General features: G+C 31.0%; 1 protein-coding gene across 5 annotated transcripts in view; it reads right to left on the reverse strand.

Moving 5' to 3' along the window:
* The window catches only part of LOC117108007 (arf-GAP with GTPase, ANK repeat and PH domain-containing protein 1-like), a 45,259-nt gene that overhangs the window by 22,216 nt on the left and 3,955 nt on the right, over nucleotides 1-19,088 (reverse strand). The window contains exons 1-2 of one of the 5 annotated variants that reach the window (XM_033249833.1): nucleotides 9,075-9,790; nucleotides 561-619 (exon numbers count right to left, since the gene is read on the reverse strand). In XM_033249833.1, coding sequence (XP_033105724.1) covers nucleotides 561-619; nucleotides 9,075-9,174 — 159 coding nt within the window. In that variant the 5' untranslated portion in view covers nucleotides 9,175-9,790. Of the gene's footprint in view, nucleotides 1-560; nucleotides 620-1,437; nucleotides 1,520-5,960; nucleotides 6,265-9,074; nucleotides 9,791-19,088 lie in introns of those variants that run through there. The other 4 variants (XM_033249830.1, XM_033249831.1, XM_033249832.1 and 1 more) reach the window with 4 other exon arrangements.

Here is a 19,088-nt window from a genome sequence, read left to right on the forward strand (position 1 = left end):
ACGTAACTTTTACATAAACTTTATTATCATTAATTATTTAAAATTATTATTACCACCACAAACACAGCAACATTACATATGACCATCATACAAGATTAAATTATAGAAATAAAATGTATTTAAAAAATACTGTACCATAGATTCTTGAATAAGCACTATGGCACATAATCAAGAGTACATATTTCCCTGTGTGTAATAAAACACTTTGAGAAACAGGGTTTTTACAATGTATACAGTGTTAAAATAAATATGTAACACAATGAAGACACAAGCATTACTTTATAAACGTTTGTTTATGATGACTTAGGACCTATAATATGAAATATGTGAAGCAAGTAATGGGCATGGAAAGCGCAACGCAAATATTTTTTATAAGCACTGCTCTTGAATAAGCGCTGCACTGAAGCCTCTAATAATTTTATAAGCGCTGTGGAGCTTATTCAAGCATTTATGGTAGTCTTTAAATTTTTTGAATGTTAAAAAAATGTAGAAAAAAATGTGAACTAAATGCGCATATCATTAAGTGTAAAACTATATTAACCAAAACACTAAGTACATACCACTTTCAACTCTGGAACAGTTCTGCTCAAAGTCCATTCTTGACTATTTACAAATGAATCTAGGAAAAAGCAAAAAAAAAAATTTAAAAAAATCAGTACATTTTTTACCTTTACCTAAATTAAGCACAGAAATTTCAACCTCTAAGATATCAAGGTCAGAGAGATACGCTGACATAAAATAAAAGATTAATTTGACATTTTTTTTGTCACCACAATCAGACAGTGGCCACGTAGGCTAGACTTTTTTTTATACCTTGTTTTACAAACCGGTGTCGCCAATATTATGATTTAAATAAAAAGAATGGAAATTACATTATAGAATTTTTAATTCTTCATTAATTATAAAATTTAAAGCATTTATAACTCCCATTACTACACTGTTTATATACATCAATAAGATTTTCAAAAAACAAATTTTTATTTTTATTTTTAATATTTTTCTGCCCTCCTTTAATTTAAAAAATTATTTGCTAAACAATGTATAAAAACTCTTAACTTAGATGGATAAAATATCAATATATCCTACATGCAGGTGAACTATCCAGATTACATTATAAGAGGCTATAATTATGAGATTAAGTAGCTTTCTAGGTTATTTTATTGATTCTAGGCACATATTAACAGGACTTTCTATATGAGAGAAAGAGGAAAGAGAAATAGTATCGGTGAGTTTAATACAGATATATGATTATTTTTAAATTTAACAAAATGGGGAAGTGCGCATGCCCCCACTAAATCTTTGAATATCTCGAGCTTTGCAGCAAAGACCATATAGACATCTCGTTGTTTTTTTTGTTTTTTTTTTGTTAGTAGATTATTAGGTTGATTATTCAATCTCATTATAGTATGTATTTCTAATTATATTATTTCCTCGTACTTTTTCTAGTAAGGAACAATATCTCTTCAGCTGTAATTATGTAGATGTAACAATAATTTCTGATCATATATCATATCGCATTGTACAACTAAAAAATTATCATTCTTTCAAGGAAACATATGATGTGTTGAATGCCGAAATTGATGTTACATGATCCAATAAAACATATCCTTATCTACAGCTTTCTCAGAAGTCAACCTTTTGGGAAAAGACACATATACGTTAGTAATTGTATTAACTGAGCTCTAATTATGTTTATACCCTACAGCTGAATAACAATATATCCTTGTAGTTAGACAGGTCATCAGATATTTTCAATAAATAAATATTTAATCAATATAAGCATACTATAAGCACTGAAGAAGCCCTGCAAGAGTCAACAATAATACTGTACTGTAGATTCAGGTGATGTTTATGAATGATGACAAAGTTTAGCTTTGTCATCTTTATGTAAATATAAGCATAGAAATAGCTTAGAAGCTATAATATAATTTAATATAGTTTAAATTTGATCAATCTGCAATAATAACTGAATACCCATAATTAAATAAAAAAAATTCATAAGGAACTACTTACAGTACTTCTCACAAATAATAATAAATACCTATATAAAAAAAAACACACACATAAATCAATACAGCAACTAAATTTCTGAATACCTTACATCTAACAAGTTTACAAAGTATTGCACGGTACTTTATTATATAAAATTGTCTTGCTTTGTGTTTTTTTTTTTTTTTAATATTGTATTTTTTATCATGTTTAAATTTAGAAGTTTTCCATAAGCTATTAAAACTTTTAAACTAACTGTTTACTTCCTACATATTTCCCCTTTTTTTATTTATTATACAATTTCACTGTGTATCAAGTGGATTTATAAGACATAATTACACATACAGTATACTGCATTCCAATAAACATCCCACTTTAAATTATCCAAGAAAATAAATGCCTCCCTCGAATAAACACCCTCTCTAAAACTTCTCAACAATAAATGCCCCGCAGTGTTTATTCGAATAAAACGGTATCTTTAAGTTACGATTATTATATATTATGATTATTATATATTATAATCTCTATAATAATATTTACTCTCCTAATAAAACTACTGAATTTTCAACTTTCAATGAGACACAAATTGAAACAATACAGATTTTTATACCGATTTCGTTTGTAATGTGTCAGTTCAAGAACAAAGGTAGTTTCGCTAAAAAGAAAGATGTGTTAAAAACAGTTTATATTCTATACGATAGGGTCTTTATAATGGTTGTAAAGATACTTAACAGTTGGCTATTTTATGCACTGTACTCAGCAAAAAGTCATTAAACTTATATTTATTGCTTGCTTGATGTTAGTAGTTATGAAAAATGCAATAAAATTGTCAAATCCATGAATAACACAATACATATTCAAAGCATCTACAGTTTACTGTATTAGACAGTGCGGCAATGTTCACTATGGAGATTTACTGTACACTTGATGCATTCAGTTTTGCATCTGAAATTTTATGTCCAAAAGTATTCACTAAAATGACAAAAAAAAATATTATTAATGTAATACCGACTTTTATAGCTCTATATACAGTAATACCGAAGTCTCAAAGCACTCAGGGTATGGACTAGCTCGTACAGTACTTTGCTTTTCCCCTAAGGGTCTCTTGGTGTCTGAGTTACCCAGTAAACCGGTACCAGCTACTCTGTCTGTCCACAACAGGAGCTATATGGACCAGTATACAAGGATAACCCCCTACTCATTCCAAAAGATGTACAATACTCGGTTCATTTGAAGTGCACAAGTCTAATTGTGTATACTAGGCCTACGGTTTATATTCCTTATCCGAGAAGACTTCCACCACCAGAACCACAGGCGAGCGTGCTGTTCGAACCAGCACCGACATTATGGCTGTACATTGCAGCCCCGTGGCCTTAACCGCTCGGTCAGTCGACTTCAGGAAACTATTAATTAAATGTTGGATTAAAAAATCCTGTAGTCCTGGAAACTTATTATAATAAATTATGCACAGAAATTGAGAATACACAATTCACCCATAAAATAAATAAGAAAAAAATTACTTTAATTCAAATGTTTTGTGGTATTAAGAATAGAATAATTTTATGTTATATATTTGAGTTCATTCCATTTTATTAGAGACCATGTTAAAATATAAAACCTCTTTAAAACTTTTGTTATAGAAACAGACAAAAAAAAAACTCCCTTAAATAAAAACTTAGAATAGAATAATTTTATGTTTAAATATTTCAGTTCATTCAATTTTATTAGAGACCATTATCCCTGTTAAAATACAAAACCTCTTTAAAACTTCCGTTATAGAAACAGACAAAAAAAAAACTCCCTTAAATAAAAACTTTACGAATGGAAAAACCCCCTAGATAGCACTGGAGGGTAATAAACCTAGTATTATAGTTACTTCATAGCTCTGGATGACAAGGACTTGCTTCACTTTTGAGCAACTCTGTCAAATTATCAGCTGAATTTTAGCTTTTAATTGTTTGTTGTTGAGGACTTTGGTTTATGAATTTTTGTTTGTTTGGCAATATTAATTATAGTTAATAATGAGTAGCCATCTATAAAATACCATGGATTAGGTAGTAGGTATCATAAGCAACATATACAATTTCAGGCCCATGTCCACCTTTAATGAAAAATCTACTCTCTCTTCTATGATACTCTGATAGATAGATAGATAGATATGCACAGCAACAAATATAAAAACACATATTTTTTGTACCATAGAAAGCACAGTATTAACTATCATGGATAAGCTTACGATACTGCACCACTGATTGCTAGTCTGCCTTATGTCACTTCACTTTTCAAATCAACATCATCATTATACATACCACAGTCCATGGGAAAGTACAGATACTAATTAATGAACTAATTCCCTGCATGAAGGAATACCAAATTACCAAAATATTATAATGATGTAGTAGTGGGTGAACCCTATACCCCGGCCTATTTCAATTTACTCTCCTGTTACTTTAAAATTTCTCCTGCTACTCAAATTCATAAATAAACCCCTGAAACCTAGTATTATAGTTACTTCATAGCTCTGGATGACAAGGACTTGCTTCACTTTTGAGCAATTCTGTCAAATTATCAGCTGAATTTTAGCTTTTAATTGTTTGTTGTTGAGGACTTTGGTTTATGAATTTTTGTTTGTTTGGCAATATTAATTATAGTTAAAAATGAGTAGCCATCTATAAAATACCATGGATTAGGTAGTAGGTATCATAAGCAACATATACAATTTCAGGCCCATGTCCACCTTTAATGAAAAATCTACTCTCTCTTCTATGATACTCTGATAGATAGATAGATAGATATGCACAGCAACAAATATAAAAACACATATTTTTTGTACCATAGAAAGCACAGTATTAACTATCATGGATAAGCTTACGATACTGCACCACTGATTGCTAGTCTGCCTTATGTCACTTCACTTTTCAAATCAACATCATCATTATACATACCATAGTCCATGGGAAAGTACAGATACTAATTAATGAACTAATTCCCTGCATGAAGGAATACCAAATTACCAAAATATTATAATGATGTAGTAGTGGGTGAACCATGGCATTTCTGCCGCAATGGACAACATTATTAAGTCATACATATTTTAACGTTCACACAATACTGTACAGTAACCGTCAAAAAGCTTGTAAATTATGATCATTATTACACCATTATAATTTTAAAAAAAGCACAACAAAATAAATAGTACAAATCTCCAGCACTAAGGAAGAGAATTTGATAATTACTGGATGGAACTAGCATGCAGCGCTCTACAAACTAGAGTCTCATGAGACTTAGAAGGTACAGAACATAGAAAATATTCCATGTGATTCATAAGATTTGAACCTGCGAAAGAAATTATCTTCACCATCAAGCGCCACCTACCGTAAACATAATTGTTCATTTTTGTATACTATAGATACTGTACAATACTATACTTTACATTACATTATAGGAAAGTCAACAGAAAAATAATTATTTGTTGAGTGTCATGTTATGTTCATATGAAAGATTATTCCTATTCAATTTACACGTTACAGGGACTGACAGCTATCATATGATATTGTACATTACCGATGTTATGATATATTGAGGTAGGCCTGATACAGAAACATGCCTAAGAAAATGAAAGTATAATTATTATTATTATTAGTAGTAGTATAAATTTGGGTCTTTCTTTATGCAATGATAAACTGTGAAATATTTATAAACTTTTCTTTTTCCATACAAAGGGTAATAGTGTTGAAATGAATCTTTATCTTTGCAGCTACAATCTGCACTATGTGCAAAATAAACATATGACATACTGTTCTGCAGCTGAAGAAAACTGTGGTAACTGTACTGTCTGTGGCTGATTCACTTAAATTTCTGTTTGACAAAAATGTGCTTGCATTTAGTAGCATGCTTTATAGTTTGCCAATATAAAATGTCACAAATTCAATCAAATATATCTATTTGTTTCAAAGTGCTTGGTAACTCACCAGATTTCCGCCTGCTTTTGTGATACATGCGTTTATACCTCTCAAAACTGCGTGTCCTTACAAAAGCACTTTTCCGTATTTCCTTGTAACTTTCCATGCTTATCCAGGTTTTACTGGTTCCAGTAGCAATGGAGTGACATGTGTCAATGGTGTGGCCAGACCAACTGACAAGACACTAATAATTAGGGCTGTACTACTCTCATTATACAAACTACAGTAGAAGTCAAGCAATATTCCAATAGAAATTAGTCAGCTACCAAAAAATAGTAAAAACTTGAAAGGGAGTTTCCATGACTTGAACTTGCCGATCTGCACAGACTGATACAGTTCTAGAGCTGTCTATCACTCAACATATTACTACCAAATATACCAAACTTACCAATGAATCATCGACACATTGAACTTACTTTTAAGTTCATATAAAATCTTTTGTGGTGCTCATCTTCGAAATAAACCACAAAAATATGCAGATGAATGGAGTATCGCAACTAGCATTGTTCAGGTTTGCATATTGATACAAAAGGAGGGATCTATATGACCTGAGCACAAGTATAATACCACATCAACAATATACAACCTTGGGTTTAATAGAATCAATTACCTTGTTTTAAATTATAATAAATATCTTGGTCCTGTATTTATTATCCAACAGTAGTCTTCTATCAAAGTCCTTGTGTCAACTATTTCTGGACTGGTATAGTTAGAGGGCCTTCTTGCATACAATATTCTGTATTACTATAGGCCTAGTTTTATTTGGAACCAATTTTTTTTGGAAGAGTCATGCAATATATTGATGATCATTTGGGGATCCTCATTCATTCTAAAGGAAGTAAACCAACACAGTACCAACCATAATAAATTTCAATTCAATTCTAAAGCAACTTAATTCTTTTTATTAATTTGGTGTTTTTAGGTCATACAAAAAACCGAGCCTGAAATACTGAAGACTAAAAGGCCAATCAACCTGAATCAAATAAATGAATGCACTGCAATCCACAGCATTTATTTGTCCAATATACAATAAAAATACATTAGAGATGTAGCAAGACAGCGTTTTGACTGCATGCAAATATACATTTCCAGGAACCTGTTATAAAGCCAGTGGTGGTATCAGTGGGGATAGGGGCTTAAATTGTCTCAGCCACAATCCTCAAATCATTAAAAAGATAAAACAATTCTAAAATGTTCTATAATCCAGCTTAAAATTGCTTAAAGTTGTCTAGTTTCTCTACAATAGGCATCTGGTGTACACTAGACCCCTAACCCAACAACCAATGAAGTTCAATTCACCCCCACCCCCCAAATTCATGTTCAGTAAGGTCTGTTTATTACCGTATGGAGAAGGAATTATAGCAATTTATTTTTAAACAGTGACGTTTAAATAGCTATTAAAATAGTGGATACAATTTTAAAGCAGTGTGGGAACACTACGCAATACTTAATTATCTAACTTTAGTATCATAATTAGTACAACCACTGAGAATGCATATCTCCAGAGAGAAGAACTGCATATTCAAAAATTACTTAATTTTCTTCACTGAGCCTGGTGGTTACATAGCAAATTGCTATTGAACAGGGACAATCACTGTGAACAAATTTGTATTCATCTTGTATCATTGTATACCATACTGTAGCTCTATCTATTCTAATTATAATAGACTAACATTTTAAAATAATCACTTTTAATTCTTGATCACTCAAAGTTTACCATGAATTTTTTTTTAATAATATTTAATCAATTTTATATATATTTTTGTAGATTTAATTTCTTTAAAGTTAAAATGGTTTCTGATCAATGATTACATATTTTGTTATATATATATTTTGGTATTCCACTAACTTAAATAATTTTATTTATTATAATTGACCTATATTATTTATAATACTGTTTTTATGTTAAATATTATTTATGATATTGTTTTTTATGTTATATATGCATTTCGATACTTGGATTATGTATTGTACAATCTTATCTAGATGAGTGAGGTTCACAGACTTTGTGTATAGTGACTAAGTTCACTTTTTTTATTCCTGCCGACTCATTCAATTTATTGTACTTGTATTCTGTATGTTTTCCATTATAGTATTGTACTTTGTTTTTTTTTTGGTGGATAAAGAATAAGAATAAGAATCTATGTGTGTAGTGTATAAAATAATATCAGTGACTTCTAATCAGATATAAATTCAATCATTGATTTCTCAGCTAGTAGTTTTTATAATCATTCATTTAAACCATGTATTTAGTATAATGACAACATTCCGTATTTATTATAGTACTAGTAAATGAAGAAATAATGTTTTTAAGTTTTTAAAGAAAATCTACTACTACAGTATATGCTTGAATATCAAAACCTTGATAATAAATTTCAAAATAATAACAGTGTAAACATGGTTTATTATTGTCTACTTCAATAAGTATGATCAAAAATATAAAAATACATAAAGATAAAATAAGAGTGGCCTATATTTTATCAGTTACCGTAATAAAAAACATGATCTACTTAGAAATGGTACGAGTACTATATATACTACAGACCTGGTATGTCAATTACACAGCCTACCGGAATCAAATATAAAGCAGAAAGTAATGCTAATACAATACAGTATAATACAACACAGTGTAGTACAGTCTAATACAATATAATACAAACAAACTGAACCGTAAATCATTGACAATTTACTATATAGCCGTATTATATATCTTATTAAATTTCTTTCCCATACAACAGGAAGTGAGGTACTGTACAGTCAAAAATTACCCAATAGAAAGTGTGATTTTCATTTAATAAGGCTTATTGTAGGGTGTGGAGTTTGCAAGTCAAATCAACATTTATTCACATCCTTTTTAATAATAACAGAATAAAATTAATAAAAAAACAAAAAAAAAACATTTTACAGGATTTTTTAGAACTAAAAATGCTAGACTGGAAAGCAAGGAAGTTCTATTCCATAAATAATAACTTATTTAACCAACCAAACACAGATAAAACACACTCAGTTATCAGTATACTTAGTACTGATAAGTATGTAAATATTAATGATCACAAACAATCAAAGCAACATAAAAAAACATTATGATTAACTGAAACATCAAATAAATTATCTAACACATACCTAGCCCGCATTCACTTAAGCACTTGGTATTTCGCCGCAAACGGAGGCTAAGGCTCCTTCTCGTTCTCCTAAAACTCATACTAATAGCACCTATCGTCATAGCATCCAAAAGGAAAAGCTGTGAATATGCCTTCCACTGTTCATATCCTGTCGTTAAATGTTCCCAATTCCAATTTGGTGACAAGGAAACTGACTGGTTGATAGTACACTAACCACTGTATTCATTAATAAATATTAAGTCAACAGGATGTTGTTAGATCTCAAAACTATCAAATCCATTATAAGCTCCATCATCAGTATACTGGCTATCATATTAGAAACTTTCCTTTTTTTTTTTACTGCTCCGTTCCAAGTAGGAATTCACCATGATGCATCATGACATCAACAAAACTGACAGAAAAATATTGTCAATGTATCATGATTGTTGAACTCGTTGCAGATTAGATAATGCCAGATGCTCATTTGCCAAAACCTCCAAATGCATCCACACAAAATCAACACTGTCAAATGTGTGTTGTCCATGCTTCATAAACTAATGACGTCATACTATAAACTGTCTTGTGTGATGGTGATCGTATCGTCAACAGTTCATGTACACAAATTGCCCATAAGGTATTTGTAAAAACAAATTAGAGTATCGTGGTTCGTCTGAAAGACTCGCTCTTAACCAAATTCATATAAAAAAATGAATTATGCAGTGACACATTGTTTAAAATACCCATTGGAGAATTATAAATTTTCCAAACGAAGTAATTATCTGAAAATTTATAATTTTCCAGGAAAGCTCAAAAGATATGCAGGATAATCAACTACAGTTTAATGACAGTGTAGAATCTGAAATCACTGTTGTTGAACAATATTTGTGATAAAAAGGAACATACAGTAATGTAATTTTGTATAGATGATTACAATATCTCAAGTGTTCAAGATTTCTTTCACACATATGATTCAACTATATCCTTTTTCAAGGCTTTGAATGATGCTAAAAACCATTTTTATTTAAATTAAATTGATTTTTAGTAATAAACAGGTAATATTGGAATAAGTTACTGAAATTGTTTGAATAACAACTTTTTATACTTAAAATTCATCAATTTCAATTCATTCAACATTATTTTTTCAGCAGTGCACTCTAACTTGATTTTGATTTCTACGGGTCTGATATAGTAAAATGTTAAATTGCAATATTCCTTTAATAGTTCTGCTGCTATAATTTCTTTAGTTGTACCATATAGGATCTGTGGTTGTACAAATCATAAAGTGAAACTATAAAGCAATGTTATATGCCACAAACACACAAGTCATTGGCCGCTACGTTTTTTTATTACCATTAATCTATACGGTTTCAATCTTCATTTCCAATATTCGTTTCCAAATAGCGATTGCAAGAAAAATAATTTTCCTGAACTTGAGGCTTTCATATGCACACAATCACAAGACCTTGATGCCTAGAGCAGGAATGGAAATTTCATTGCGAACATCTATCCATCAACTTTGAATGAATACAGTGTGTTACCTGGATGAAAAAAAACAGCGTAATTACCTGCTACTCTGAAAACTTAAATACTATTCACCGACAATTAATATGAAGAACACGTTGAGTATTCACTGTGGAAAACAGCAAGACCGTTGGCATGGCTTGGTTCCAATATGATCTAATCCAACGAGAAAAAGGCTAATGGAGTTTGTAATTTAATAGATAACTGCTAACAGTATAAAATTTGAAAACGTCACTCTTATAATGGGCCCACAAAGATCTGCATAATCTTTTACGAGAGGAAATGCGGATTTATACATAAACACAACACCTGAATTTGATTCTATGTTCCTGTATCTGAAGAAATATCTGTTTTCAACCGTATAATCATGATCCTATAATGAACTATACCGGATACATGCTGATGGATTTGTGACTTAGCAATCAAGTCCCATATCCCGTTTTTATCTGACTTAGAAAACAGACTCAATACTGATAGAAAGAAGACTTGACACTTGACCTTTAATTTAATCAGGTCTGAAGGTATTGTCTATTTACCTATACTGTAGTACTGTAGCCTTGCTCAGATATAACAATCAACCACTCATTATTTTAAGCAGTATACTGTAGTAGATAATAGCTTCATCATTTTACAACTTAACCTTGCACTCTTTATAAAAAGTATGACGGTGATTGTCAATTAAAAAATGAGAATTTACACACAGCTATTTACATACGCCAATACAGTGGCATAACGACAAGTCATGGGACTCGGAAGAAAGTGTTGGGGTCCTATGCATTTTAGTAGTCAATAATGAGGAACCCCCTTCATAGTATTATAATTTAATTAGAATTCTGTGAATTTTGGGTGTCTTCTACTGCACTATGATGTCAAGGTTTTGTAATAGAAGAATAGTAGAAGGTTCTGTAATAGAAGTATATAGTAGGAGGGCCCTTGGGGCCCCTTTTGACTAGGGGCCTGGGCTTCACTCCCGAGAGCCAATAGACGTTACGCCAATGTGCCAGTAACAAGACAGAAATTGCATGATGTTATATCATGCAATTTTTAAAATAATGTTTGAATATAATATTTATATAGTCTGAAACAAATTTAATAATATATCAATGCATATAGGCCTCTCTTGATAAGGTGATCTGCTAGATACAGTAGGGGTATCTATAGACTGTCCTATATTGTTATGTAATATCTACCTTAAAGGTTAAACCATACTGAATGTCAAAAATGACCCAGTTTCTAGCAAAAAATCATCTTGGTGTGTCAACTATATATTCCATAGGCATCCCCAGAGAAATTGCCACACTGTAAGTTGGACTATCAATTACAAAAAAAAAAAGAAAGAAAAAAAGTAAATGATTTGGTCGAAACCGCAGTAATTTGATTCTTACTATAATACTATCATAGACCAGAATAATATTCTAGATATGATAACTACTCAATTTCCTTGAGCACTTTAGTGGAGATGTGCGCTTAATAAATCTTATTATTATTATTATTATTATTGTATATGATTCACAATAGAGGGTGCTATTACTTTTATTGCAGATGATGCTAGATGCAAGAAAATACTGTAAAGTTTAGAGATGACAATACTATAAAAGCTACAGTAGGTCCAACAATGCAACAAACCACTATCATCTACTGTACTGTACCTACTGTTAAGTCCTGTCTAGATTATCATATTTTGTGTGAAAAAAACATGTGACATGTCTAAATATGGTCATGATATCATATCATGACCATATATAGGCATATATTAAACATAATGACAGGGGTTTAGTTAATAAGTTATTCTTTAATTCCTTAAGTTCTATTTAGTACACGGTAAGTCAATTCAATTTTCAATTTGCAATTTGTCATGGATCACAGTATGAGAATATTGATTGACAATTATACATAATTAGAACAAGTGAACAATCACAGTTTTTTACTACATGCATTCATTTTGTCATTCCTATTCCCAAGTAACAGGATACTATGACAAATTGCAATTATTCATGTCAATAAAATATGCAATTATAATCACTAAAATACCATGTACTACTTATTGTAAATTGACTTTCTGTCTGTCTTGTTAGTCAATTAATTCAAATATAACAATAACTTAGACTAACATTTTATAAATTGAAGTTGTACTTGTCTGTATAGCAGCTTGGAAAGTGTTACTATTGGGGATTTGGTATCAAATTTAAACTAGAAGTATAACAAATGCATCCATGCATTGTGCATCAATAGAAAAGAACCAACTTATATTGCCCTAGAGAGGGTGCTATACTATTATGCCGTTTGCAAAATACTAATTTAGTTCAACCTATGAGTTATTGATCAGATCCTGGTCGTAAGATCCTAGTATGTATTAAAATCTAGATTCTCAAATGTAACAGTGTATTTATTATAATTTATACAACAGTGTACATTCAAAATGTTAATGATAATTCATACCGTTTTGATCAAATATGAATTATGGTTGAGAGTTAAATGTTATTGTACTATATATTTTACTATCGTAAAGACATCATCAAGAATAAAATAAAATAAATAAAAATAGAAGGCGAGTAATTTGTCACTTCATAAGATTTACTTGAAAAAGTAATCATATTATTAGTACCTGTATTCATAACTTATTTAATAAATTTAATACAATACCACTCAATTTAACAAAATTTAATTCAACAAAACATTTATTTCATCCTCTCCTCAAATCTTTCAGTCATTTTAAGTAAATGCTAACTTTAAGGTAATTGAATGAAACAAGGGTATATATGATTATTATGTTATTTCCTGAATCTAATGATCGTATAATATATATTGTATTATTTTGTATTATTGGTATCATTGGCAGGCAGCCTTAACATAGAGGGCGCCAAATATAATTTTCATTTCATGACATGGAGACAAAAGTTTTTCATTTCATGACATGGAGACAAAAATTGATGTACAGAATGGAGACTCATCCCATCATTCTTCCAGATTCACTTAATCTTAAAGGGTTAACTGCTAGATGAATGAATGAATGACGTAAATAAAAAAAAAATTCAAAAAAAAACCTGCAACATTTGGAAGGTGTAGCTTTCAATATCACAATTTTAAAAAAAATGTATAATTATGATAACAACTTGATATAATCAAATTAATCTTTTACAGTAATTGATCACAACATCTTGATCTCAGATGCTGTTTATTTTTCTCTCAACATCATGTTTATACAGTATGCATAGTCTATTTAGACTCCCACAGGCTACAGAATATCATAAATATTTTCACAGTATTTTACTACCCTGTGATTGCATTATTTATGTAATAAACATTACCTCTCTTAGTTGCAATTAACAATGATTTTACTAGATTTCTAATAGTTAACTGAATGTGAACATTATTCAATGGGAGTAAAGCAAACATATTCTAATATACAGTACTACTATCAATTATTCCTTCACACAACAGCTGAAAAAACAATAGAAGAGGAAACTCACAATAATATAGATAGCCTTGAATACTCTTCCTTTGAAGACAATAATTTCCGGTGTGTGAAAGTAGAGAGTATGTGAAGACACACCTAGTGGTGTCTTAGTATTGACAATTTAATGATAAAATTCAAGGTGTAATATACCAACTGAAGGAGATTTATACTATAATTTCCCATCCACAGTACAGTATGTTCATTGACAAATAAAACTCAAGTGAAAAAAAAACAAAACCCACAGTATTTAAGTCATTATGAAGTATTACTACCGTATTCTGTCATTGAATTTGTATAAACAAGTGTTTGAAGAATTTTTATTTTTTAAGTAAACACATTTCTTTATTGCAATTTAAAAAAAAAAAAACATTGTAAGGATGAATAATCAATATAATTAGTTCACACTTTGGGCTTATATATAAACTGTTTTTAGTTCACACATGTCCACTGTTTTTACAAGGGTTAATCAAAATAATCCAGTTAAATAATTCCTTTTTACAATGCAATCAGTAAAATTAAAAGTATTAAATTTAAAAGATGATGTTATAATTTAAACTCTAAAGCAACATTCATCCTGTCATAAATGCAAAAACCTTGAATTTCCATTTGAAGTTTGAGCAATATGACTTAATAAACTCTAACAAATGTTAGTTTTATTTAGCAAATAATGTCAAGGCCTTTATGTGCTACACATCATTATAGCAGTCAATGGAATTGGATCAAATACCTAGAGAGCGCATACTTAGCTCCCATGGGAGACACCATATTCTATAATTTTGCAGTAATCAGACCATAGACATTTAAACATCCACTTAATACTACTTTTAGTAGGTGAAAATAGGCACCACCCATGGATAGAATGCCTTAGCCAAGGACAAACCATGAGTCGAACCCCTGAATTTGTTATTGGAAGCCTGATGCTTTACTGCTTTTCCACATGCTTTCTATATTGATTCAACAAAATCCTGCTATATAGTTGTCTCATTTTAAAGAGAAGCATCAACTGTGATTCATTCATATGTTCTTTATTTTTTACCTGCTCTACTTAAAAAGCTACTGTACAGTATCTTCTTACTGTATATGATAACCATAGCAACTGATCATTAACACTGAACAGTAGATCAAAGAACAATTTATCTTTCATTGTTTATTTACTATTAAGTGCTAAACAATCTTGAGAATGTTAATCTTGTTTATTTGTTATTTAAATTTGTTTTGACTGTCCTCATTGGCTTCAAACAAAAATCCTTCCCAGCTCAGGTTATCAGTCAGTAGAACTAGGGATACTCTTTAAAAATAATATTATATTATGAAATTACATTTACATGTTCTTAGTGTCAACATGCTCCAACAATTTAGCATACTGAACCTGAGTGTTTCTTGGACAGCGCCAGCAGGATATAATAGTTTATTAATGCACGTCACATTTTTATCTATTATATGTATTCCCAATAATTCAGTGTGAACAATACAAGATATTGTAAAGCAACATTTAAATCTAAACTTAATGTCTGATAATAATTTTTTATAAAATAATTTGCATTTTCATATAAAAAAAGTAGATTACAACTATACTATATAATTAAACAGTTCTTAAAATAGATTAAACAAGTAATTTATTCAACATTTCTTATCGGCATAAATCGTTTTACGATCTGTCTTGAAGAGGCACTCTTCTGTACAATACTTCCTGATGACATATCATGGTATTAAAAAAGATTATAGATTTAAGATTACAGAAGCTTGCTGAGTCCATCACTGACGCAGCCCTAATCAATCACAAGCAAATAAGCATGCGTATAACAAGTACTGCACTAAAATATTCATCAAAATTCTAGTTATGCTAATTTAATGTGTATGATACTTTGTGATTTTTATTGATAGCATCAAGGATGTTTGTAGTGAATGGCAAGTAAACAATGGTTGAAAAAAAATGCATTGTGTACCCTCTAAAATATTAACAGTTACATTGCAAATTAGTGCTACTGTAAACCTGACTGTTATGTAGATATAATACTCAAATATCGTATGCCATTTCATACTGTGTGGAAGCTATAATCATTTAATATTTTCTATACCTTGAGTGGATTACTACCCTTTTTTTTTTATAAGAACTAGTAAAACTTTGCGCAGGCTCAGTGTTCTTATTTTTTTGGCCAATTTCAGGTTCAAAATGTTCTTATTTTGTTCTTATTTTACACACTTTTCAAACATAGAAAAGTATTATTGTACAGCAGTATAATATTACTGTACTGGGAGGTGAAAGCGGCCCTGCAAAAAATGGCCCCTGGAAGAAAGGCCCAGCAAAAAATGGCCCCACAATAAAAGGCCCCGGTGAAAAAATGGCCCTAAATGGGAGGTAGTTACACCTACTGTACTGTATTATAGAGGGTATTACATAGTCACATCTATTGCACATAAGGTAGATATAATTTTTTGGTTTTTGTAGTTTGACATTCTACCTCAGCCTCAATTTGTTCTTATTTTGTTCTTAGTTTTTAAGCAATTTCAGTCTCAGTGTTCTTATAAAATGTGTTCTTATAAAAAAAAAAAGTTTACTCTATAAACTATTGCTATAATAATATGTTAAAATGATTTACTATTACAAAATTCCTATAAATAAATTCCCCAAACCTATAAAAGTAATTTTGAATGTTAAATTTAATTTAATATTTTTAAGCTGACCTACTGTATCTAGCTAAATACAGCTACTGGTAGAGTGGCATAAATCATCCCCATCACTCTAAAACAGTAAATGTGTCAGCTACTCATCTTCTATGCTACAGTAGCTAAAGTATGGTTTGTATGTGGTCAGTCTGCTGTTCCAACAAATTGCATCACTACATCTGTAAGCTGCTAAAAGTGGATTTTGGTCAGTTATCCTTGTATCATAAAGCACAGACCCAAAGCTTAACAATCTTAATAATCTGGTCCAAATTCTTGACATACACCAGGATTTATAGTTATGAACTTCATAAAGCATTCAGCCATTGAATGGCTGACCAAGTAATACTATTAATATAGTATACCAATACCATTCCTCTGCTAGTTTAGTTTTAATATACAGTATTTTTTGTGTAATACAATTTTAACAATGTTTATAATTCTCACCAAAGTTCCCTCTGCATTCTGTAGTGATTCCTTCAAATGTATTTTAAAGCTTTAATAAAAGACTATGAAAAAAATGTGTACTTTATAATAAAGTGTAATGTGATATTTTGTGTCAATCCTGTTAAAATTTAACCAGATTCTTTTACGAAGGTTCTCAGTTGACAAAACTATGAAAACCATGGCTTACTGTAGCTGTGGAGGGACATAATATACAAATATTTACTGGGTTAAGGGGCAAGGTTCAAATTATAGCCTGAGGTGTTCTGGAGGCTGTACTATGTCCCGAGACAAAGTCAAGGGACATCAGCCTCCAGATCACCAAGGGCTATAATTAGAACTATGACCTGATTGGAAAGCCCAGTAAATATTTGTTTTATATAACAATACATAGATTCCCTCTTCTGGAATCGTGAAGAGGCCTAGGCTAGAAGTAGAACTTCGCTAGCATTCATCGAGACCTGCATTTTATAAATCCGTAAATCACAGTTTGTGGCTTCAAGATACTCTTCAAATAAAAAGGACGGCATACTTAACTTGTCTTCATATTATCACTGGCTGCTGAACTCACTCACTACATTCTTATGTTCATCAACCAGTTTAAATCTGGAACACTCTCCCATTGTTATTCCTAGCCTAGCAGTACAGTCTGCAGCAGAGCGATCGTCAGCCGCTTCCAGGTCATCAAATTAGGTCAAATTTGATAAAATTAGTAGAAGCGCACCCTCAACAACAGGCTTAGCATAATTTTCTACATCACGAATTGCGAGAGGGCAAAAGAAAAAGACTATTCCAGGTGATAGCCGTGCATGGCTGAAACTATTGCCCGGCTTCTAACAAATCAAATGCCTGGAATCTATGTAGTCGGTATATAATATCAAATTATAGGTATAGTTGTTGCTCACTAATGATGCATTTTCATGTGGTACCGTGGTACATCAAAGCACTCCATACTTGTAACAGTTATTGAGCTCTACAAGAAATAGATTATCATATTTTACTGTTATGTTCTGGTTTTAAAATAATACTATAGCTACCAGTACTATTATTTATGCCAAAGGCAAATTGGCTTACAGTACTGTACTTGACAAGAATAGGCCAAAATGCAGTACAGTAAGCAATTTTAATGCGAGCCATTCTTGCCTTCTGACGATTATGTTTTTAATCAAGTTGCAGTAGATATTTCCAACCTCTGACTTCATGAATGAACATTCTAACAGATAATTCTACGATGCTCAAACCAGCTGGATTTTTGTCCTAAATTAGACTACGTCTAGAAAAAATAAAAATTAAACAAAAAGTGTTCACAAAAGATGTCCAAGATGAACAAGATCCATTAGGATGTTGATCTGTTGCAACACATGCAATTTTCAATCTGTTATCAATCATCAAAGTTCTTTATTCCTGTTGACATCTATTCACCGTAACAATGCAAACTGAAACTGTATCCAAACAGAATGAATGATTACAAACACTGAGTACAGCAATAGCAAAAATATTCTAATACAGCTTACAGAAGATATTACTGTAGACATGGGCGTCGATTGGTGGGGACAGGGGGATGCGTCCCCCTCACTTTTCAAAGTGGGGGGGGAGAAAACATCATATCGATTTTCCTTCCCCCCCCCCCCACTTTTCACTAATCTTCTATAATTAAAACCCCACTTTTACAAGCGAATAGAAAGAATAACAATAAGCATGACTCATGAAATTTGTCTGTTCACTTTTCTAAGTGCGGTACGGTACGTATTTTCCGGACCAAAACCAAGTAAAAACGCAATTGTTTAAACATTTTGTAACCATCTCAGAAACCCACTAGATTGATTTTATGGGTGCAACGACTATCAGAGGCTAAATTTATTGTGAAAACAATGTACTGAACGTTGTTGAAATTGGAAGCATGTATCCTTATTAGGCCAATATTTTTACAAACTCAAAAGTGCACAATTT

The sequence above is a fragment of the Anneissia japonica genome, unplaced genomic scaffold (genome assembly GCF_011630105.1).
Source record: "Anneissia japonica isolate Jap-2015-1 unplaced genomic scaffold, ASM1163010v1 scaffold287960_len3192837_cov198, whole genome shotgun sequence".
Lineage (NCBI taxonomy): Eukaryota > Metazoa > Echinodermata > Crinoidea > Comatulida > Comatulidae > Anneissia > Anneissia japonica.